The 24309-nt window shown below is 36.5% G+C and overlaps 1 protein-coding gene across 21 annotated transcripts in view; it reads right to left on the bottom strand.

The window, feature by feature from the left end:
- The window catches only part of Cac (calcium voltage-gated channel subunit cacophony), a 49901-nt gene that overhangs the window by 9494 nt on the left and 16098 nt on the right, over positions 1–24309 (bottom strand). For 8 of the 21 annotated variants that reach the window (XM_070659005.1, XM_070658999.1, XM_070659002.1 and 5 more), the window contains 15 exons: positions 21327–21437; positions 16425–16508; positions 15367–15420; positions 13894–14010; positions 13721–13786; positions 11791–11882; positions 9735–10216; positions 9492–9596; positions 9321–9424; positions 8049–8105; positions 4448–4650; positions 3940–4285; positions 1678–1811; positions 1388–1566; positions 736–768 (listed from right to left, as the gene is read on the bottom strand). In XM_070659005.1, coding sequence (XP_070515106.1) covers positions 736–768; positions 1388–1566; positions 1678–1811; positions 3940–4285; positions 4448–4650; positions 8049–8105; positions 9321–9424; positions 9492–9596; positions 9735–10216; positions 11791–11882; positions 13721–13786; positions 13894–14010; positions 15367–15420; positions 16425–16508; positions 21327–21437 — 2167 coding nt within the window. Of the gene's footprint in view, positions 1–735; positions 769–1387; positions 1567–1677; positions 1812–3939; positions 4286–4447; positions 4651–8048; positions 8106–9320; positions 9425–9491; positions 9597–9734; positions 10217–11790; positions 11883–13080; positions 13173–13720; positions 13787–13893; positions 14011–15366; positions 15421–16424; positions 16509–18595; positions 18707–21326; positions 21438–24309 lie in introns of all 21 variants that reach the window. The other 13 variants (XM_070659001.1, XM_070659003.1, XM_070659000.1 and 10 more) reach the window with 10 other exon arrangements.

Genomic DNA, 24309 nt, shown 5'->3' with positions numbered 1-24309 from the left:
GACAAGCTAAATTATGCTCAGCGTTACATCCTATAGTTTGTATTATCACGCCCGCGTTTTGCAAAACTCAGTCGCCAAACACCATCGCACTCGCGAAAATAAAGAAAACTGATTTAACGCCCAATTTTAATATAATAGAATGCATATGGTTGAACGAAGAGCGCGATTCAACATCTAACGTAGAGTGTAATTATTAAAAAACCAGAATATCGAATTAATTACATTGTGATTTAAATACTGATTTAAAAATATGACCGACATATGCATGTTACATTCTTCAAATAGCGTCAACTGTTTATGAAACAAGAATTGTAATTCGTAAATTTTATTAATTTAAGAAGTGTACGCGGTGCTATAAAAATATATTAACTAATTAACGATCTGTGATGATTAATAGTCATTTTTGCTGATCGATAAAAAAATATTTGACAATCCCAATAGCATCGTTAATATAAAAAGCATCGACTAGCAACAAGAGAAACGCTATTAATGTGAACGTGTTAATAAAACATTAATGCTATTAGTGTTATACATATCAATTGTTTAAAATATCTGTGTTAATTGCGGTGTCTTATGCGCGTGTAGGTGTGTGTGTGTCTGTGTAAATATGTTATTGTAAAAACGAGGAAAAAAAAACGGTGAAAGCCAAACGATCGTGTTCGATTATGTAATAACATCATAATTGCATCGTGGAGACAAGGGAATGAAGAAGAGGAGAGTTGTGAAAGAAATTACCATCGTCGTAATAGTCGCAGTGGTCGTAATAGTCTGTGTAGGCGCATAACAGAACAGAACGAAGAAACGTATTACATCGAGTATCACACAGAGCTTTTCTGCCTCGAGTAAAATCAACATTATAGCAACATTCATGTTGTTCTTAAATCATCATTATTTCTCTTTTTTTTTTTTTTTTTAACAAAACCTGACCACGAACTCTTTTTCGTTGTTTTTCACTTGTCGCCAAGCAGAATGGACTCTACAAAATTAACGTCTGACAATCTCCATTAGTGGAGCATTATATACAGCGATGCTGAAACGGTTTATCACCAACCCGGTAGGAGTTATAATCATAATCAATAATAATTAGTAGTAATCAATAATAATAATAATTAATATCAATCAATAATAATTATAATAGAAAGAACACCAAGAGATTATGAAGGTACTGGTGGTACGGTGATAGAATAAATACAAGGATGCTGTGTTCATATTATACTCCAGGCTGATAAAAGACAATGAGAGAAAGAGAGAGGGAGAGAGAAAGAGAGAGATAGAGAAACCGGTTGGAGATGACCAACACGAAACAGAGTTCGCCGTCTTGGTTCCATGAGAAAGACTTATCGTTGCACCGTCGTGGCTGGCCGGAATTATCGCCGGTACGTCGTACCTCGTATCCTATGTCGATGATTATATTGTGACGAGTGGGGATGATGAGTGTGCCTTTGTATCTCGACGACGTTGCTAACCGTGTCACTAAATCCTGGTCCATCATGATAATGACCGTGATGGTCGTAACGGCCGTGTCGCCTTGGCGATGGCGACCTAGGCATTATTGGCGAGTGTCTTCTGCAAATCGCAATTATAAAATCATGACACAATGTATAATAGTAATAATAAAAATTTTTATATTACGTATACTGTATTAATATTTATTTCACACACTGCGCTTAATAATACCTTATACTTGGCGATCGTGAACGTCTAGGGGGAGGCGCCGAGGGATGAAGGGTGCGAAGGCCTCTGTCGCCAGGATGCGTGAGACTCTCGATGCTACCGGCACGCGAGTCGGACGGTATGACTTCTTGCAGGTCCTAAAGGAAAACAGACTTGGCACTTAGTAGATTATCTGTGTGATTTTGAGTCGGATTCGGGAATCGAAGGGGGAGTCGGGGTGTTGCCGGTTCTTTGTCTTTAGCAATATCGCGCTGTCGATTTACGCGCGTTTCGAGCAAGAAACTATAGTAAAATACGACTATCGAGACGCCTTTTGTCTCCAAAACACGAAAGCAGACGCACGCACGGTTCGTCATTTAATTCATTTACATTAGAGCTATGTAAAATTAATAAAATATTTTTTTTATGCGTGATGCATTTATATATAATAAGAAATATAAGCAGTTTTGATCAGATAAAATAAAAATTAAATAATTTTTTTTTTTTCGTTAATAAAATAAGTAACATTGGCAAAGGTTTGCCAATTATCAATTTTATTATTGCAAGATAATCGCAATGACATAATATCAATCAAAGTTACACGAGATTGATATAGGCAATATTTTTCGACTCGGCACGTGCGCTCTGCTTTGCCTTTACGATTTTTCAGCCTACGCTTTAATCGCTAAAGTTAAATGTAGCTTCGCAAAAGAAATTAGGAGAAAGTGAAAGATAAGGTGGAATAATTCACACACAGAGCCACATACATATGTGTGTGTGTAAAGTGGCATGCAAGTTAGAAAAGTCTCGCTCATGCACATGCGATTGTCGGTGAATTCCGATCGCTTGACTGGAAAATGATAGGCACACCCTTTGAGATAAGAGTCTCCCTCGCGAAAGACTGTGCTCTCTTACTTACCGGGACGTGGGCATAAAGAATCAAGGCAAAATATGATAGACGAGAGGAGAACGAAGCAGTTGGTGACTGCTTCGTTGCTCCAGCGATAGATCCTAAGGCCGAAAGCAGCAAGGGACAAGGGGTGGGAGTTGTTCTATGCATTGCCACAAGAAGAGTCGCTAAGAACGCTCGTGTACGTGACTATTTCTTTATGTCGTGTTCGCGCTAAAGCGTGAATTTCTAATTGTCATTATCATTAAACAAAAGCGCAGACACACTCAGTGGTCCACCAAGATTGATTCGACCGAGACCGCTTAGGAGAGCGGCAAAAGAAACAGGCCGCGACGATTCATGAAAAAATGAGACACATATATATTATATAAAATATGATATATAAATGAATCTGGACTATTTTTAATGGAACGGTGCGCGGTAAGTAGTATAGACGCTCGATTTATCCGGCGCGAATCTTCGGCCGCGAATCAATCTTGAGCGCTCATAATCACGACATCACGGGCAATACCTCTCGATCCGCGCGAAGATTCTGATCTTTAAGGGTCAAAAATATTAAAATTCAGAGCGTTAAAGAACATTAAATGGTTCGTCTAAGACGTCCTAGTCTAAGTTAAACAAGTGTCACCGATTTTTCTAACACTCTTTTACTGAAGTCTAATTTTATTCTAATAGAGTTTTGTCTAAGGAGTTTTCAATTTTCTAAATGTTATTACAAGAATTTTTTAGGAAGTCATATTTTCTAAAAATACTTTAGGTGACATAATGAATTATAATTCTAAGTGCGACACAGCATCCTAAATCAATGTAACAGCAAATTCACGATAAAAAACACGATATCTAGAATTATTTTAATTAGATAAAAAAAGAACGATCTACGTGAGCTATATATTGGTTTACTTACAGGATGTTTCTGTAGTTTAATAAAATTTATCAGTAAATTATTAGCACTTATTAAAAATAAATTAAATTAATATTTAGTTGAATCATTATATTTAATAAATTTAATTTAATTCGGCTGCATAAAAATTAATTCATTATTATTCCAAGTTTATGAATTTTATATTTTAAACGATTTCTTTCAACTTTTTAAAATAAAATTAATTCCGCATAAGATAAATTTTTAACAAAAATAGCTCTCAGCACATTTCGATTCAGAAACATCTTGCAATTAAGGAACTAACACATTTTAAACGTATCGGACATTGGTCGCGATTCTTGGTTGATAATTTGAGCGAGACAACGAGCAGGGTTTTATCCGGCTTTTTCTATCGCGACCTACTTCCGACAGAGTTAAAGAGGAGCGGAGGGGACGGAAGGACATTTTTGAAAGACCGAAAAAAGTTGTTTTTTGAGCTATTGGACCGAGCCGACACCTTCTGGTAACGGATCGAGGAGCGAGGTGCGTAGGTGTTCTGGTGTTGGTAGTACGAGGGTGGTCGGTGGTCATGATGATGGTGATGGTGGTGGTGGTAGTATTGGTGATGGTCATAGTATTGATCATTGTCGGTATCGTAGTAGTATTGGTCGTGATGGTGATGGTCGTGGTAGTAGTTTTGATCATCCCGCTGGGAGGGCACCTCGGCCAGCAATGGCTCTAGCTCGGGGGCGCGATCCTCGTCATTAACTACAACCCCAGACCCACCCCCTCCCTGGCTACTCTCTCCGCTGCTGCCTAGAATATCGTACTGGCGAGACATCTTCCAGTTCACCTTTTTGTTCCTGAAACCAAAGCAGCTTGTTGTAATCTTGGCGAAGAAATTGCAATGCCGGGCTATATATTACATCGTTCTAGCATCGCTTTTATAATTTTAGAGACGTTTTTTAATTGAGCTTGAATAGCCGTAAATTAAAAATAAATTCTGATTTTAATCTAACTCATACCTGATGCTACGCTGACGTCTGTGCTCGGCGGCCGCGAGGACGTTTAGGGTTCCTTCCTCCTCATCTTTCTGCCGTTCTTGCTTCGGTTCCGGGGCCGGTCGCATCACCGGTTCCAGGCTGTTCGCCCTACTTCCCGCTCCATGATTATTTCCGGTGTGATTTACCGCCGCCATGTCCAACAGGCAGTTGTAGAAGGCCGATTGCTAAATAGCGAAACGTGCGAAAGCACACCAGCTATCAGAGCTGCTCGACAGGGGGAATCTTGTTTTTCAATCAACAATTTCTTTCTTTTCTTTTTTTTGCGCTCTTTTTTTTTTTAACTCTTTTAGTTTCTTCTGTATAGTAAACTATATTAAATATATAAATATATATGTACAGGCACATACAGGCTTTTTTCTTAGCGTTACCTCTCATCGGTGGTCTCCCGAAAAATCGTGGTAGAATGTGAAAAACGCTTATAAAAATCGGAAGCATTCAAAGTCAAGAATCAATAGTATAAAAAATGGTGAGAAAGAATTTTTAGAAAGAGGCGGCCATGCTAGAGAAAAGGCATACCGTGATGGTGCGTTTACTTGTGTCGGTCTTACGACCACCGCCACGTCTCACAATCAAGACTACTACATACGCTCGAGAGAACGTGTGTAAACGAGCAAAGTTGCGAGAGACAGTAGCGTAAAACGGTATTTGCAGCGGGATTAGAAAATTTTGTTCTGCGTCGGAAAGCCTGTATATGTTGACCGAGATAATGTCGCGTTCGTGTCAAAAAAAAGAAAAAGAATAAGAAATGTTATTTCCCTCTCATCCCCCGCACACGAACGGTGTTACAAGTGGGTACAAAATGCGTTAATAAGGAGACGCGGTTTAATCACTTGATAGACGTAATAATAGTATACTGCAAGAATGCAATTGTTAGTAAGCATGCACGAATACGGGTGAGGTCTCCCGATGTTCTACCGCGAGGTGCCGTGACTTTAAACGCGCTTAAAAGCGCACCTTGCAATCGTTTTTTTACAGACGGTTCTTCTTGTTACAGACGAAACACGGGACACGATCTATATCGAGGTGGAACAGGGATACCTCACTCCGCAGAGATTATACAGATATGCCAAATAATCGTGGATAAAATTGTAACTCTGCTGCTTGGTATGCAAAAAACAGGTCTGAATAGAAGTATATTTTCCAAGGCTGAGGAGTCTGGAACATGCCGCAATATGGGATGTCTCAAAATCATTGACGCGTTTCGATATAATAAATATCTCCACCCTCGTTTAAAACGAGCAACTTAATTACTGTTAAGAATCTTTATTATCGCCTTGACGATCGTCGAGTTTTGAGACATCCTTCATATGTCGGTGGATTGTCAAGTGCTTGCTAGATCCGTATAAAAAAAAATATATAAAAAAATAAAATAGAATAAAACAAGAGTTGTATCTATCAAAAGACATTTAGAATACAATTAAATAATGCGAATAAAATCATTTTTCGTCTATTGAGCCGCGAACTGTTTCCCTCGCGAGAAGTAATTTATGAATATATATTTAATTTACTTTTCATCGTTAATCACATTAATCGCAGCTCATCGAGATCTTTGTGGTATGGCTTGCTCGCCAAATACTTTAATAAATTGCCGTTACTTAAAGACACTTGGCTTGTTATCACAGATCGTTAAGATTGATTGATTGACTTCGTGTCGGTGCACGTTAATACGTGTGCATGAGTAATATAATAGAGTGTGTCGAGTGACGGTGTAACTGAAAGAGCGGAAAATTCCTCTAGTAGAAAGCAGAAGATTGTTCTAGTAGTAGAAAGCGATCGGACAAATTTGGGCAAGACTACGAGTCTACTGCTGAAATCGCTGGTCAAAAAGGTGCCTAGATAATTTCCTCTACACTACTTGCGCGCAAGAAACCAGGGAGAAAAAAAAAAAAAAAAGAAAATTGTCTCTGCATTAGCTAGCAGGAGCGTTATAATTAGCTGCCGCACTAGCTTCGCACCGTAAGAAAAAGATAATCCCGGGATTATCTAGCATCTAAGAGGAGCGAACGAGCTTCGTAATGCAGATTCTCGCCGCATTTTTGTCTGCTTAGATATTAGATGATCCTCAAATCTGCTCACTGAGATCAAGCTTGGCAATCGGTATCCGTTCGTGAACAGTATAACACAATAATTTCCTAATAATAAAATTAACAATTATAACGTTCCATTTTTTTTTTTTTTTTTTTTTTTTTTGACGAATTCCCGTCGATCACCAGACTTATGTATCGTCGTGCAAACGGTTTCATCGATAGCTCTAAGAGTTGCTTTTATTATTAGGACGTTGCATTCGCGTTCGTGGCGAGCGCGAAGTTAAAATGCTTGGAGCAATGTAACTTCAACTTCCACTACTTAGAAAAGATCGCAGAGAAATCAAACAGAAAAAGTTAAATACGCTCTCGTTTCAAAACTGGCTTGCGAGCAAACTGGACAGTCCGGCAGAATGAAAAAAGAAGTCTACGGCGCGCTCTAAAAGAATCGGCCATCGTTAATGATACGTGTTTAATAATTAATCGAAAAGAGGCTTGCTTGGCAAGAAAAAGAGTGTGTTAATGTCTAAGAGGCGTTTGTCGTAGACTGAGGCAAAAGGCGGGCTATTTATAATATACGTTCGAGAATCGATTGACTTATCGGGCTACTTCTCTTACTAAGTAAGCTCAAGAGAGAGCTCTAAGAGGTGATTTACTTACATATAGCTATACCGGTATTGCCGGTCGACAAAGAGCCGATTATTACTACACGAGTGTACACGTGGCGCACGTGGCCCACGTATTACCCACGTGTCGGCAACAACACGACGACTAAAACAACTCTGACAACGCAATTCAATCGTACATATCACTGCGGGACTTAGGGTCTCTCGCACGTGCGGGGAACCTCGGCCATAAATCGGCACGGGGAAGAGATCATATCTTCCCCCTCGTGATATATAGATCGAAGTAAGAGCTATTCTCCAATCGTAATCCTAAACTAGCTTGACAAAAGGAAACGTGCGATTAGAAAAAGAAGAAAGCCTCCCCGCAGAGAGGCGCTAAGTATTCTAGACTAGCTCGAATGCGAGCCTGATTATAGTTCTATTAGGTATTACGTCTAACATGATAAGTGCCTAAGTAAAATAGACTAAAATATGTAGTCATAAAATATGTAGTGATATTAAATGTTAAATAAAAGGCTACTTTATACAAATGAAAGTTAAATTGAAATTAATCTTATACACATACTCTGACGAAGAAAGGAAAAAAAAAAGGAATTTTGTGCATTGTAAAATGTTAGGTGACGTAAAAAAACGAAATTAAATTGTGAAGTGTTAATAAAAAAATAAAAAAAAATAAAAAAAAGAGAATTATATATGCTGCAAAAGATTCGCTTTTTTTCTTGAGCAATCATAAAATATTTGTATGAAAATGTTAGACTGAAGATCGACAAAAAAATCGGGGAAACTTTTGCAGTACGTATTTAATGCAAAGTAGACAAGTGTGATTAGAAGTCGAACACAATTCGTACAGCCAAAAGAAAAACGAAACAGTATTAAGATAAGATAATAAGTAAGAGAAAAAGTAAGTACTACCGCCTGGGCTGCAGGACTTTGCCCAGCATTATCGTTATCGATAAGATCGTTATCGTTCTGGAAAATAAAGAGAAAAGAGACAAGGACATGATTGAAACTTGTGTGAACATTTTTCCGATGAAAATATATTTTAAAAATGATAATTTGATGGATAAACTATCACTTTTAATTACTCAAGATACCGTTTTAATCTGGTCACTCAAGAATTCGTAATTATTTTCTTGAGAGCTTCGATAGACAAAAAAAAAATTAAAAAATAAATAAATAACATATTCTCTATTATATCTAGAAGTCTAATTGAAATCTATCCAAAATTTTCAGGCTATCTATAATATACAAATATCGTCGTCCATTCAATCTATCGATTGCCATTATATGAAACTTTTTAATAAGTACAAATAATTAAATATATTATTTTTATTGCAACAGTTAAAAAAAAATTACTTTAAATATAATTCGCGTTGACAAATTATTTCAAAATAAATTAATAGCAATTGATAGATCAGAAACTGATGACAATCTATAATAATTACTTGCACAAATTTCGAAATACAATGTTCGAGTAAGATTCACATCTAACTGTTTCTACTAACACTGACTCAGCTATCATAAATGAAGAAAAAAAAAAGTTGTAAAAATAAAATGATTGTAAAAATAATTCGACTAAGTTGTTTGTTGTTTCATTAAATTCAACGGGATCAGAAGTGGAAAGGTACCATTTTCTTATTTTATTCTTTGGTATTATAATTAAATTCATTTTAGGGCCAATTTAAAGTTACCCCTAATGTAAAATATGAGGGTCGTAATTTAGCTCATTTTAATTAATCTGCAGACATGTAATTAATTAATTTAAGTATGCCTATTTCAAAATATCTTTATCTGTACTCGAAAAAGTTTCGTAACTATAGCGCCGAGTGATGCAAGCTAAACTGCGGAGGATTTTTAGAAAATACTTTCGCGTGGCTGCCCTACCATGAGAAAACCCAGCGACTAACAAAATTTTTAGTCTATTGTCAATCGAGATCTTTAATTCCGATTTTCCGGTCACAGCAATAATTCAGAAGCGATGCAAGAAGGAGTCATTTGTTTAAATCGCATTCGTAATTAATAAATTGCCTGCCAGAGGCAAAACAGTCAGGAGAATCGTAATTAAAGAATCGCGAGAGAATTTTTAAAACTAGGAATGTATTTTTAAAACCTGCCGTCAGTCTTAAAAAAAAAAAAAAAATACATAATTTAAATGTAAAATTAGCTTGACATAAAGAGACTCACCTGTTCGGCAGATTTTAGCTGGCCAAACTTCGTCGACCTCCAACTTTCGAGTATCAGAAGGCAGACGTATATCTTACCCACGGTCAACTTATCTCTCCCCAACTCTGAAAAAGAGAAATTACCGCGCGGTTATTAAATTCCGCAAAGCGAATAGCGAAAATCGATTTTTACCTTCATTCCTAGGTATCAAAATATCTAACATCTTTTTCGCTTGTAAAGGCCAGATAATTTTGATTGTATCCCGCAGTTCCTCGTTGGCTTGATTCATCTCGTCGGCTGAAACAAAAGGAGTCGAAGTTATTTCACATGCTGTAGAATGCCAAGCGAAATAAATATATAAAGCGAATAAATTACTATTTAAAGCATCTATTTTTTTTTTTTTTTATCTGCGCCAAACTTTCTATGCTCACTTACCGCATCGCATTTTTATGCTGAGATTCTCGCGAATGAGGGCGAACAGCGTGGTGGTAAAATTCACCTTGCCATCACCGTCTACCGGCATGTTCATTCTGATGAGCTTTTTGTACGCGAGCCGGTTCGGGCACTTGTTGCCAAACCCCAACGGCGGGTCCATGTTCTTCAGCATGTCGTACATCTCCGTGTAGTGGATCTTGCCGGTGGCGTTCGGATCGTACTCGGCCCATATTCGCACGAACTCGTCGAGATGATGAGCGCCCAGGATCGACGAGTCCCTCGTGAGATAATCGAAGTTGTCCATGATGACGGCGACGAAGAGATTCAACATGAGGAACGAGCAGAAGAAAATGAAGGACACGAAATAAGCGTAGGCTATGTTGGAGCCGCAGCCTTCTTCTTGCTTGTCGGCCTTCGGGTCGCAAGGACGACCCTTTAGACAGGACAGCATGATGTTCGGCCAAGCCTCGCCCGTGGCACACCTGAGAAAGTAACATCTATTACTATCCACGTCACATTGATCGGAACTGCGGTTATTTTAGCGACCTAACTCGTCGGCCACGCTGCGATTATTAAATTAATATTTTTAGCCGCATGCAAACCTTCCACTTCTAATTTAACTGGTTAAACGCTTAACAAAGCTACCATAAGATTACTGCGAAGAGCTAGCAGTTCACACCTGAGAATAAATATTGGCTGTGCACAAATCTATATTTGCTGTGTAATTATTAATTAGGATTGAACTTCAATTTATTTTCGATGTATCAAATAAAGTATTCAATAAAAGGCTCGATAATAATTTTACAAAATTTTTTTTTAATTTCCTTCAAAGTATGTAAAAAATTATTATTCTTAAGAAATAATTATTTAATTTTGTGGAATACAAATTATTTTTGGTGCAAATAGATGTGCGTTATTAATACATATTCATAAGTATGATTATTCACAAATAAATTAAGTAGCGCTTTTTGCAACTGCAAAAAAAAAAAAAAGTTAAGTTAATAAACTACCAAATATCATGCAATATTTTGCGACAAGCGACATTGCCTTTTTCGTAGCGCATGTTAAATTCAATTTCTATAATCTCCTTAGCCCTTTAATAAATATAAATTATTATGTGCATTCTATTCGTATAATAAAATTATATGTAAATAAGAATTTGTTTCGCTTCAAAATTATTATAAATAATTTTAAGACTGAGGAGAGTAAACTATGCTCAGTTTCCTTGCAAGTGCGTCATGCATAAAGCTTGACAATTTGCACAACATCAAAGGCCAGAGCTAGATAGCTGAGAACTCAATACAATGAACTCAGTTCTACACGAAGCTGCTGTGTTACATTGTGTTTGCCATGATTATGCCGTGTCGTTTAGCCTGATTTTGCTTTTGTGCTCGACTTAGTGCTGGGAATTTTTTAGTAATACGTGATTGGATCGAAGCGAAAAGGCCTGCCATGAGCACACATCCGGAAACTTATATATATGAATTAAATGATTAGAAGACACTGCGATACTCGTCATAACGGGGACGTTCAATGTGAGAACAGCCTAAGTTCTAAAATAATTTAATATTTTAGCACTGGACGTAATGTTTAATATTAAAAAATATTTTAATTTAAATATTGTACAAATTCAACAAAACGTTTAAATTCTTAAAAAAAAAATTTTTTTTAACAACTTTGATGCAATTAAATTATATTCCTGGGACTATCTCGAAAGAATTACAATCTCTAAAACTTGTTAATATTTTAAGCAAAATAAAAATTGATGCAACTAATTTTTACAGTCTTTGCGTTACGTATACTATACAAATGCTATTTGTTAATTTCTTATTCAATAGACATTACCGAATATCGATCTGCTTTCGCATGATAATTCGAGAAAACTTGGCTCGTCTTCTGCATCGTGCTCTCGCAAAATGATAAGTGATAGGTAGCTTGCCGCAGGCGTTGAGCGTGAAAGCTCGTTCGAATCGTTTTGCAAATCGCGTTGATAGTCGCGTGATTAAGTTGAATGGCTAGAGAGTTAGCTAGATTCCTCTGGCGTGATGTTACTTACCGAAAAAGCAGCATCAGACCTTGTATGAAGCTTTGGAAATTGTTGTGCTTGGTAATAGATGTTTCAGGATCCAGCTTGATGTTACCGAATACCTGAGACCCACAGAAAGAAGAGGGCCGCAGCCAAAAGGCACAGGCGGCATTACAAATTTGCATCACAAATACATTCCTTTTTTTTTTTAATTATTTTAGTAATAACAAAATATCGGAACGGAAATAATTGGAATGTCCTCTGCTTTCCATCCCGTTGGATGCCACTACTTTCGTTCTCTGTATCGCTTCGATCACGGTTTTGTGTATAAGTGTATAATGAGTATTATAAACTTCAACTCTAACTACAGTTTCTCATACTTCCTCTGTCAACAAGTACACGGTATACTCGAGAGAATCAGAACACAAACGTTAAAAAAAAAAGAGAAAAAAAAAGTTATGCATCAAGATTACGAAATACAATCTATTGTAATATAATATATCGCAGTAAGTATCTAAAGTACTAACTAGTATTTATAAGGAAAAGAAAAAAAAAAAAATCATTCTCTCAAGCACCACCTTAATCAAAACTTCAAGACTTTAACACAGGCATCACTATATGTATTAAACAGACTCTTCTATAGGGCTGTTACTAATTAGGATGAATCACAACAAATTAACACGTCGAGCAGCTTACTCTCGCGTTACAGTTCATGCCAACAAAGCATTACTCTAGAGATAATTTGTACGATCACACTTTCATATATATTTCCATCAACTTTTCACTCTATGGTCGACGATATATCTCCCACTATTACCGCACGAGATCTTTAATGGTGTTTCGCCGAGAGTCGGAGAAAAAAAAAAAAAGACCAGTAGTATATATTTTATAATCTAGTTATTTATTATTTAATAATTATAATCGAAATTAAAGTGTAAAAATGTGTAAACGTCACAAAGATATATTTCGAACACAATCTCTTACAATAAATATATGAAAGTAAGTCTTTCATGGTAATCGACTAGACCTTTTTGTCATAAAAAATCTCTCTCCACGAAACACCATGAAAGGTTGCGACGGTAACCAGCTGTGGACCAAAATCATTTCTCTCTCGTAAACGAAGATAAACTTTGGAATCAGACAAAAAAAAACATCTTTTTAATTCCAAAAAAAAGGCAAAGCCATTAGCTATTTTTATTTTACTTATTTAGATTTTTTTTTTTTTACACGAAAGAGAAATGACAATTGAGCTAGCCGGTGATTTGTTAAAGTTCATCTCGTCACCGTTGAACCGGCAGTCAATCTAGCTGCTCGACTCACCGAAAAAGCAACATAAGAGCGGCGAAGAAGGACTGAAAGTTGTTGTGTTCATCGATTGCTGTTTCTGGATCGTTCACTATATTGCCAAAGACCTGACAACGGACAATTTCATGGTCACTTAGTAGCTACCGAGGCGGTCTGTTATTTGTCACTTAAAAATCCCAATCTGCAAGGTTTGCGCGTGCCAGAGTTTCTGGCAGAAACTATCTCGAGATCAATTTGACGCGCCGTTTTTCACCCGATTTCAAGCTAGAGATTATTACAAAGCTTTCGCTTTTAAAGAAATTTTAATAACGCTGCATGCTAGCGATTGCTTTACCTTACTTTTAATCGATTAAACTATTTTTTTTCATAAAAAAAAAAAAAATAGTTATCTAAAAAGATCTCTTTATGTAAGACTAAACATTTTCATATGTGTTTTCGTCACGTTGAATATATCAAAATAACTATCACTTGATCTATATCTACTTTTGCATAATAATATTTTCAACTGTTAAATCTTATCAGTCAATTACTTGCTTGAATTTCATTACGTCATTCCTCTCGGCACCCTTCCGTACATCGTCCCCCAAAAGTTATTTATGGTAGAAATTCGTAGATAACTTCTCGAAAAATTAAAGAAACAAAAAATGATTCATACCTGCATACCGATGATAGCGTAGATGAAGAACAGCATCGCTATGAGGAGACAAACATAAGGTAGAGCCTGAAAAAGGACAAGTTTTTATTAGCATCACCTCGATTGACTTAATTACATCCGTAAAAATTAATAACAAGCAAAAAAAAAATCAAGATTTAATTTAGTTAGCTTACTTTGAAAGATTGTACGAAGGTCCAGAGTAAAATTCGTATCGTGTACCCCTGCCTAAGTAATTTGATCAGTCTGGCGGCACGAAAGAGCCTTAAAAAGCCGACGTTGAAGAAGTTCTCCTGCAGGGGACAGAGGAAATTGCACTTAAACCCACAAAATGTCTTTTCCTTATCGCGCACCAGGACGAAGCTTCGTGCGTGCAGCGTTTTCGGCGTTGCATGCTACGCGTCAAAAAATATCGATTCTAAGAAGAACAAGAAGTCGAAGCAATATCACGTTCGACGTCAAAATCCTGACAAAGTTATGACAAATTTACATATTTTTTTAATTACAGTATGACATCAAATTAATATCATTTAAACTTTCTGATTCTTCATCGAATCCTTCCGGCGCGCGCTGCGTTTTTATATCCTTAGCGTTGCACGAACGAAGCCGTAGAATAAATTGACGATTCTCTTGTAATATAAAAATAACGACGGCAGTAAAATGTCATTAGATTTAAGATCTTCAAAAATCTCTCGGCCAAAAAAGGAAAAGGAACTAATTGTAATAAAAATGAGTAAAAACTATCAATCATTAGTATCATTGTAAAATTAAGGATATGTTTCTTTAACGAGGAAGTAATTATATTTTAATAAATTAAGCTAATGGTGCTCTCCCTTTTTTTCATTAAAAATTATTCTTGTTTCTTTTTTTTTTTCTACCAGCGGAATTAATTTTTATATCATCAGGTATAAATATACCAGTTTCTAATTAATACGATTATCTAATTAACATAACTTTATGTTAACACGGATTAAAATTAATCAGTTGTTAATTAATGCGTTGTGTGTCTGCGATTTGCAAATTTAATTACGTTAAAGGATTGTATTCTATTATAACAATTCGTATTAACTCTTTTGCTGTAATAATTTAATATTCAACTGTCGTGTCGATAATTCTTTATAAAAAAAAAAACGATTAATAAATCGAGATTGAGATAGATTAAATGCATCCATATGCCTTCATCGTCTGGTAACGTAAAACTAGAAACAACGTGTATAGAGCTATTTAAATTCGGTGTTGTCGAATGTTTTGAGACTGTTAGTGTAGTGTGCGAATAGTTTTCGTATTCTGAAAAGTACATGCACAGGATAAATCAACGGGATAAAAGTGATTCGACGATATAATTTAGGAATGATCCCCGAGAATATAAAATGTCACTCCTGGAACGCATTTGTTCTTCTGTTGCTTGCGAATAAACACCATCATTTTATCACAACTGTTGCGAACATTAATTAAACATATTATAATTAGATTAATAAGTATACATATGTAAAATATATGTAACAATAATGATGAACAGCGTACGTTCATGTACTTTTTACGCAAAGACTGAAGTCGAAGTTGCAATATTCAAATGTTAGGTCTGTACTTGCATAAATCCAACTTACGTCGTCAATTAAACAGAAACTGATGAGTAGTTTTTATTATACCTTCTTATCGCCCAGCTGGGCTCCGCCGGTGGGTTCGCCACCCATTAACCGCTCCTATTACAGAAATATGTGAAATTGCGAGATTATTTCATCCCCAATTACGAGCCTTCTGATCGTTCAACGTTCTGGCATTTTACACAATTAAAAACAGAAATACTAACGACTGGCACTCAATACTGACGACGAGTAGCTTGATAAGCGGCTCACTTTAATATATCAGGACGAATATTCGCTCGACGATACCTCTAACTATTTTCTTACCTGTACTTCTAAGACACATCTTTATTTAAAAAAAAAAATAAAGTACTTTGCAAGCGCAGGCAGATAGAACAAATATACAGACTTATTACTGGACACCTCTCTGAGATTTGCAAAATCAACGTTATTCACATCCTACACACGTTACCGGCTAAAATTGTATTCGCTACATTAGTAAAGTCGACGTAACTAGCGCAACTATGCGACTTGGAAGATTTACGTTGGGTAACATCCCGCCCAGGCGGTGCTTGCTCCTCCACCTCTTCCAAACTACAACTGACATAGATCAATCTAAGATCACAATATATCGACATGGAAAGAAATATTCCTAATACGAAAAAGGGATACGAAACGGGAAATCGGTATCGGGGACCTGTTTATGTACGTATATGTATTGTACGAGTTAATATCACTGCGTTAAAATGTTAACAGTGCAGACGTGGTAATGTTAATACGGTGTCATGTATGTAGCGTATGAATGCAGCATAAAGCTAAGAGGTATAATACATAAATACTTAGTGATAAATAAATACTTCGGTCGTAATTTACCTGCTAGCTTGTCACACGGAATTTTACATGACGAATCTAAGTAAGCAGCAAAAGAGTTAAACGAAAAGATAAAGGGTAACACATCAAGCAACACTGCCGCGATGATTAGGGATAATTAATAGCCTCGGGTTTCCCGAAAGACTCCTCATTACATATGCATATACCTGGAAGATCTCTATCACCGATTTAAATGACTAGATAATACATTTATATATGTTACGTATTTTTCTACTCTGCGGTGCTCTACGTACCCCGAACTCGATCACGAGGGCGTCGACGATACTCCCAATCACGGTGATGAAGTCGAACGTGTTCCAGGCATCTTTGAAGAAGTTCTGCACGCGGGAACAGTTGAAAAAAAATTTTATTAGCAAGGTGGTCTTATCGCTTTGCTCGAGTATTTATTTCTACTACCCCAAAGCTCGCTAAACAGCTCCGACACGTTTTTCGCAGATGCATATTAAAAGACTAGTCATCGGTATACGATTCTGTACACGAGCAATTAGAATCAAGGTAAAGACATCATGAAGAGTAAGAATAAAAAATAAAAAAAAATAGAAAATATAAAATAGAAAATTTAATAAGCAGTTAAAAATATAGAAAAACTTATGTAGATTTAATCAAACGTAACTTCTTAAAAAAAAATTAAGTTTCGGTATTTTCTATAAGAATATTTCACCATATGTATATTTGAGATTACTACGGTGTTAATTTTATTTAATAAACACCGCCATATAATTGCTCGGAAATTAATAAGACAATCGTTTAAAGATAAAAAAAAAAATTAGTAACTCATTAACGATTAATCTACTGCTCTTTGCATAATTCTTTGGTCACTTTCTTATCCCTCGTTATGTCTTTACCTGTCTAATAATAGATATCAATAGCAAGCAAGTACGGACTAATTATCAACATGTTTAGTAATCTATTAAACGAACTTTGGCGTAACTTGGGTGTGTATGAATTGTTTGCGTAGCTACCATAGAGAAGGAACTACAAGTTCGACTTCGAGATACAATTAAAGTACACTATTCTGCTTCTTCTATGCTATGTACGCTATTTATTAATTTTGTGTGTATGTGTGTGTGTTGTGTGGGTGTTCGTGTTCATGAGCAATTTCGTAATGATCCTAATGCTCATTAAGATGAAACTCTGTAACGTGTAACTCTCTGAATAATGCTCCTAAATGTTGTGGCGATTGATTATTAATCAGATCTCTTCGTCATGAAATTATTTCAGATTTTTATTCAATTAATATGAACGTATAATGAATTAAATTTAATTTTAGTAATTAAATAAATAATATAAGATATGTTTGATTTTATATGAAAGGAGCTTTAATTTCGTATTGAATTATGATAGAAAAATTGATGTTTAAAACGTTTGCAAATTTATTTTAAAAAAATGTTTAATCTTTAAAAACGAAGGTATCTGGTTTCGCAAAAATTTCTAAGCGTTTACCCAAATCACACGCTTTGGTGATCGATGATCAGCTGAAGTATAAGTGACGGGATCTCTTCTAGAAAAATATCTACGGGAGCATGCCGGTAATAGCAAGCAAACTAGAGAGAGAGAGAGTGAAAGAGATAGAGACACGCGATCACATTCAACATTTTTCTACTTTTGCCAGAAAATAAGAATCGTTGGTTTAATACTATGAAAAAAAGTAATATTATTTAACCCACTTAAAGTTCTCATTAAAGATATTACTTTCTAATTTTTAGACAATTTTTTTTTCATTAAAAATATAATTAATTACTATTTTTAATTTAAATTTATTCAAACTTCTAAAAAATAATTATAAATCTGCTTTAAAAACATTTCTTTTTTAATTTACTAAAGATATTATTTCAAACTTTAATATTTATGTATTTTAATAAAGCTTAATTTAAATTACTTAGTCTTTTTTTATTTTTTTTTTTAAAAAGGTAGCAATAATAATTTTATTAATTTATTAAATGTACTAATAATTAAAATATATATCACAGTAAGTTTCCAATATTTAAAGAAATGTCCACAATACAATTTTTTTTTTCCCAAGTATCCTGTTTTCTGGCAATCACTACTCTTGAATGCTCATTCAAAGTACTACTAGAAATTTCGCGTGTCACGTTTACTTGAAATCTCGAATCAACAGAACAAATCTACTTAAGAGCGAACTTGAAAAATATCTTTTATTTTTGCGATAAATAATTTCGCGATGTCTCGATGTGTTCCTTTCTGTTCCTCTCGCCAGTTTTCTCATTTTTTTTTTTTTCTTTTCGGATCCCCATTTTCCTCACGAGAACCCTCCAACCGGTAGCATGAACGGCGACCGGATGTCAGTCTCGATGGAGTTACAAAGTGGTAAAAAGTTTTGCGGTGTGAGTCGAGTGAAGGTGAGATGGAGAGTTAGAGAGCGATTTAAAAGGCTTGTTTATACCTTGTATCCGAAGGCGACGAGTTTAAGGATGCACTCAATGAAGAAAAGCATAGTGACGACCAAGTTCACGATGGTCAAGAAGTCCAAAAAATCTGTCGGCGCTTCGTGATACTACAAAATACACCCAACACACAGACGTAACACAACCCAGACTCTAATATTCCTTTTATGCGCCCTGCATAAATGTACATCTAGACGTATAACGTTTCGTCCTTTCTCAATTAAGTCCCTGGACTCAAATGCTCTCCCTAGATCTATCTACTTTAAATAGTTACCGAATTAGAGAGAACATTTCATTCGTTCAAAATAAAAATTATTTAACCAAAGAATAGCTTTCTCTTCACTGTGACTTTTTTTTTTACGTTTTTAAATAAAAATTTCGATAGCATAACGTCGCATTAAAATATTGAAATCGTCACAGTACGTATTTAGTTTCTACATTATTTGACTAAGCTAGCTCTTCATAGATTATTATTGCGTTTATCAAATATAAAAAGGCATCACTTCTCTCTGCGAAATTACCAAGCAAGTCTAACCAATCTCTCACAGAACGATTTTTCAAGAGAATCGTCGTATGTGGGACACGTAAGTCTTGATCGGTGTTCGTGTGCGCGCGCGTATGTGTCTGTGTATACAAAGAATATTCAATTCCGTATGTGCAATGTGTGCGACGGAATTTGATGCTCTTTCTCGCAAACACAGGGACCATGCGTGCATCGTACAAAAGCGAAAAGCACTCCTGCGGCTTCTCGGTTTTAGTATCGTCCTCATCGCCGTATTGAATCGCAGTCATTTTTATCGTTTTTACCATCCATTTACTTTTGTCATTATCGTCGTGGGTCATTGTCATCGCCACTATCGTCACCTCCACCTTGCAACCGTAATAACCGTGATGTATGTAACGCATGCGACGATCAAGAATATAGACCAGGTCGTGCAGGTGATAGCATGCGGGTGCGAGACGAGATAGAGACTAAGGCATGCAGGGTTAATCGAGAAATTCAGCGCTTTCCTTATGTACACTTTTACCCTCCATTGAGATCCAGCGTGGATCTCTGCCTCGACTAATTTCCCCGTATTTCATTAATTTTAAACTAATGTATTCGTAGTAAAAATAACGGCGAAGAGGAAAATGAAATACGCACAGAAGAAAAGAAATGTTAAAGACAGAGAAGAGAAGGAGAAAGAAGTAGAGAGGCAGAAGAGGCAAAGAGAAATAGATGGAACTGAAAAGAAAAAAAAAAATAATTTGATTGCGAGCGATAGTTGTACTCGCAATTTGTCTGTTTGAATATTTATGAGTGGTATATGAGGAACTGTGATGTCTTACGTGTCTGAATTTTTTAATGTATGTTATGGTTGTACGTGTGATTGTTGATTTTGTGTGTTCGGTGTAATTATGTATGTTAACTAGAACTCTAAAAACGCATTATATCATTAATTATGAGCTACACGCGTCCTTAATTAAATGTAAATAAAATCGGTGTAACTAGCTTACTTTGATAACGGGATAAAAGAAAAACAAGTTAACGACGTGAAAAGTACCAAAATGTATAATAAAAAAATTAATGCAATTTTTTAATTTACTGATAAATCAATCCCGTTATCGTGTTCAGTGTAATTATGAATGTAGGAAACCTGGGAAGACTTGCACGATTTCTTCTTATAGTATTTAATATACATGTAATAATGCCCAGTGATTTTAATTGGCAAACGATTTTCTCTTAAAAATTATTATTTAGGTAATTCATAAAAAAAAGTTTATTAACCAAGTGATATAATTAAAAACGTCGACACCTCGAGAATAAACATGATAATAATAATTAAAAAAAATATATATATATATAAAATACTTCAAATACATTCGACATCTTCCCAGATTGCCCTGAAATTTGATTGCGTGTACAGAGCTGAGCATTTTCTTGCATACTAAAGTACTTGTAGAGTTTATCTGTTGGTACAATCCCAAGAACAGAACAGCGAGTACAAGTAACGAGAACGAGGGGAGGAAAAATCTAAATATATATATATAAAAAAAGAACAGTTTTCATCTAGATTATCTTACAGCTACGTTCTTGCACAGTGGAGCACCATCGAAAAATGTCAAATCTAATTCTATCGAGATACATATCTATATATTCGTACGAAGGTATATCGAGAAATGGAAACGCTACAACTACTCCGACAGCATCTAGCGCTTGTTCAGCCCTGCGCACAGAAAGTTCACTAAGTAGTATACTCTATAATACTTGTAAAGAGATAATACACGCGCGAGATAGAGTACACGCGCGGATATCTCCGGAGTACCGAGAGTGTCCCGACACCGTCGCATCGCTACGTCGGTACTCGCGAAGAGCCGCTTCTAATTACCTTCTAATAAGCGACTTACCGGGCGACGCGAAAGGCGGTCTTCTTCGCGATCTTGAACCTCGGTGAAATCACTACACTACTTTAATTCTCACGCTCGCCGTCTTCAGACATTTTCCCGAGTAGTTTCATCGACGCGTCCAGCTTGAAATCGGCAAACTACCCGAACGTTTTATTTAATTAGCCGTTGCGATACGGCTGTTAATTAATCAGCGGAATCTAAGATTCGAGTGTCAGAGGCACGGGCCGCGGGAGGACCACCTTTCGCACGGCGCTTGGCGAGAGGTTTCGAATTATATCTCGCTTTATATTCCGATTAATATCGAGAGCTTGAGAGGGATGCCTGGCGGTATGTGGAGCCTACCTTCACGCCGAATGCTGCGATCTTCATTATGCACTCGATAGTGAACATCCCCGTGAAGCACATGTTCATGTACTTCAGCGTGTCCTTGTACGTATCGCTTTGGTTATAGAACTGCAATGCATACACTGATGCAAACACACGGCCAGATAGACAGGTATATACGTAGTACATAATTCTAAATCGCGCGTAGACGAGATCGCTGCTCTCCTCCCCTCCCAACCCCTCGCCAACCCCCGGGTTCGGGGAGGAGGGAAAGAGCGGCCCTTTCTTTTCTATATCTTTTCTCTTTTTCCACGGTCTGTGCACCGATACGTGAACGCTCTGCGCTGCACATTACACGTCGTTTAAACGGGATAACCAACTAGCAGAATTGAACGTTACCTTAAACGCAAATGAGGTGTGTTTCGTGCGCACGTACACTGAAAGGCACTGAGAATTAGTTGCTGCGACGACGACGACGACTAACGTTATCCTGGCGTGATGTGCGTCGAGTATCACACTATGCCTTTCAGTGCTACCATCGTGATAAACGCGTTTCGTAATTTTTTAATTTTAATTTTTTTTTTTTATGTTTTTTAACCTGTCGCAATTTTTTTAATTCCCGCTTTTTTTCATGCATTTTTGCTTGCATAACGAATATGAAAAGTATAGAATAATGTCGAGGTATTGTTAGAAAAAAAAAACTCGAGACGAATGTAGAAGTATTGTAACGAAGCTTGAAATAAATCGTTGCGCTCGAGCACTGATTCGCGAGTCGTGTTTATGTCGGCCGTCCGTCTCCGAGACAAAAAGTTAAATGTATTTCACGTTCGTCGTAAAAAAATAATAGCGTATCAACTCTCCTTTCTGCCGTTGTTATCCCAGAATCATTGACCGTAGATCGGGCATACGATACGTTTAAAGAAGTCGATAAAGAACGCGGTGAAAAGAAGAAGGAAAAAGAGAAAGATCGAAGAGAACGTAAAAGAAAAAAAAAAAAGAAACAAAAAAGATTCTTAACGATAGCTCGAACGGATTATCCGAAACGAAAAAGAGTCGTAGGTCAAACAACGAAGGGGAGTCGTTAGGAAATGCGAAACTTCGCTCCTCAAAGTGTCCTGCTCGTTTTGTAACTTTTCTTTGTTTTAGGGGGGAGAGGGGGGAGGAGAAGGAGAGGGTGAAACGTGCGAACGTCCCGTGCAGAGTGTGTTCCCGTTGTTAAAAAACACACACACACATTCAGCGGATATCTAATATCGTTTTCGTTTACCTTTTCAGGTTGGTAGATTTGTTTCGGTGGCAGCCAGCATGCGATGCGCAATTTTGCTCGTGTATGAGAAGTGCAGGAAAACACCTTGTACACTCACCGTCAGGAATGGCATTCGTGGTGACGCGACGGCGGCTAGGGTACGTAATCTTGGCACAATGCATGTCGAATCTCACAGGAAACACGCGCGTAGATGTTTCGCGATGCACCGGTAACCGAGGACTGGGGAGAGAAACGCGCTCTACCGCTACGCCCCCCTCTACTCGGCGGTCGAGAGAAGTCACGTGATCCAGCCGCCGTCGCCGCGACAAATGCACACATCTGCTTTTTAGTGTACATGTATATACATATTAATATATGTATGTACATTGTATGTATGAACCGTCGCTGTATGAAGCGAGAAGACAATCAATTACAATCGAAATGGCCAGCTAATTAATTTGGATTATTTCACACCGATGAATAAAAGAATTTAATGCATTTATTATGTATCTGAAATAAAATAGAAATGATTAATTTTGTAACTTTGAAGTAAAGCAATTCCTTTTACTCACGAACTTTTTAGTTGCAAAATTCTGGAAGTTACTCATTATTTTCGTTAATTGTTTTAATCGCGAGAGATATCAGTGAACAAAGTACTTTCAAATAAAATCCAAACTCCTGTTCATTTTATTATCTTGTAATTTTTATGTTACGTAAATTTACTCTTGGAAAATCTTTGAAGAATATAAAGATTGCTTTCAAATATTGTCCCCTCGCTCGTGTGCAAGCGTGCCGAGCAACGTGAACACATCGTGTTTTAATTAATATATGCTCTCAAGACCAGGTGCTTGTGCAAGGTGATCTGTACATTCCGTGTTGCATTTTTCCTCAAAACAAATAGGTCTGATTGCAAATAACATAACGTGGATTCGAATTAGCATAATGTGTACGTGTGTAACGTATATGTCTCTAATTCAGGCTCAGACTGTGATCTCGTTTGGGAGAGACAGAAAAACTAGGGTAGATATATTCATCTCGTGCGTTCAACTGTACAAGTTACAAGAGTAAGAGATCACTGAACGTAAAGTAAAACTCAAAATCAAAAGCGTGCGTGACTGTTCCGTGGTCAGTTCTCTCTCTCTTTCGTCGATTCTAATCAACGGTGACTAAAAAATTGAAAGCAAAATCAAATCAAATTAATAGAGTCTCGCAGAAAAAAAAAAGAAAAAAAAAAAAGAAAATGCGGTGCGACTTGTAATAATAGTAATAATAATCCTTTGAGAGAGATGTCGAAACGAGAAATAAGAATCAGACTTATGGGCAGGAATTAACGAGTGCTTGAAAATAATACGTGGATTCTAGATGCAGGGCTTATATAATACGCCTGAGAGGCGCGATCTTTTGACATTCTAGCTTTCTAAATTAATTGTACCAAGTAGGGGACGAGTTGAAGCGTAACGCATCACCCTATTAGTTAGAAGGTGGGAATTTTCTAAGGCAAATGCAAGAGTCGAACGCACGTTGTATTGGTGTCTGTACATGTCTGGGGGATTATACTGAAAACGTATCTCCTCTTCGTCTACTTCGAAAAAGAGGACACAGTGGCAATCATGCAAATGGAATAATAGATCAAAGTTCAATTCTAAAACAAATAAAAATTAACATAAAATTATGTGGAAACTAAAGTAAGAAATATAAAATAAATTCTTTGTCAATTTTTAAAATGTAAAAGCAAGTAATAAATATACCAAATTA

The sequence above is a fragment of the Cardiocondyla obscurior genome, linkage group LG07 (genome assembly GCF_019399895.1).
Source record: "Cardiocondyla obscurior isolate alpha-2009 linkage group LG07, Cobs3.1, whole genome shotgun sequence".
NCBI classification, from domain to species: domain Eukaryota; kingdom Metazoa; phylum Arthropoda; class Insecta; order Hymenoptera; family Formicidae; genus Cardiocondyla; species Cardiocondyla obscurior.
This window is presented reverse-complemented; position numbering and strand designations above follow the sequence as displayed.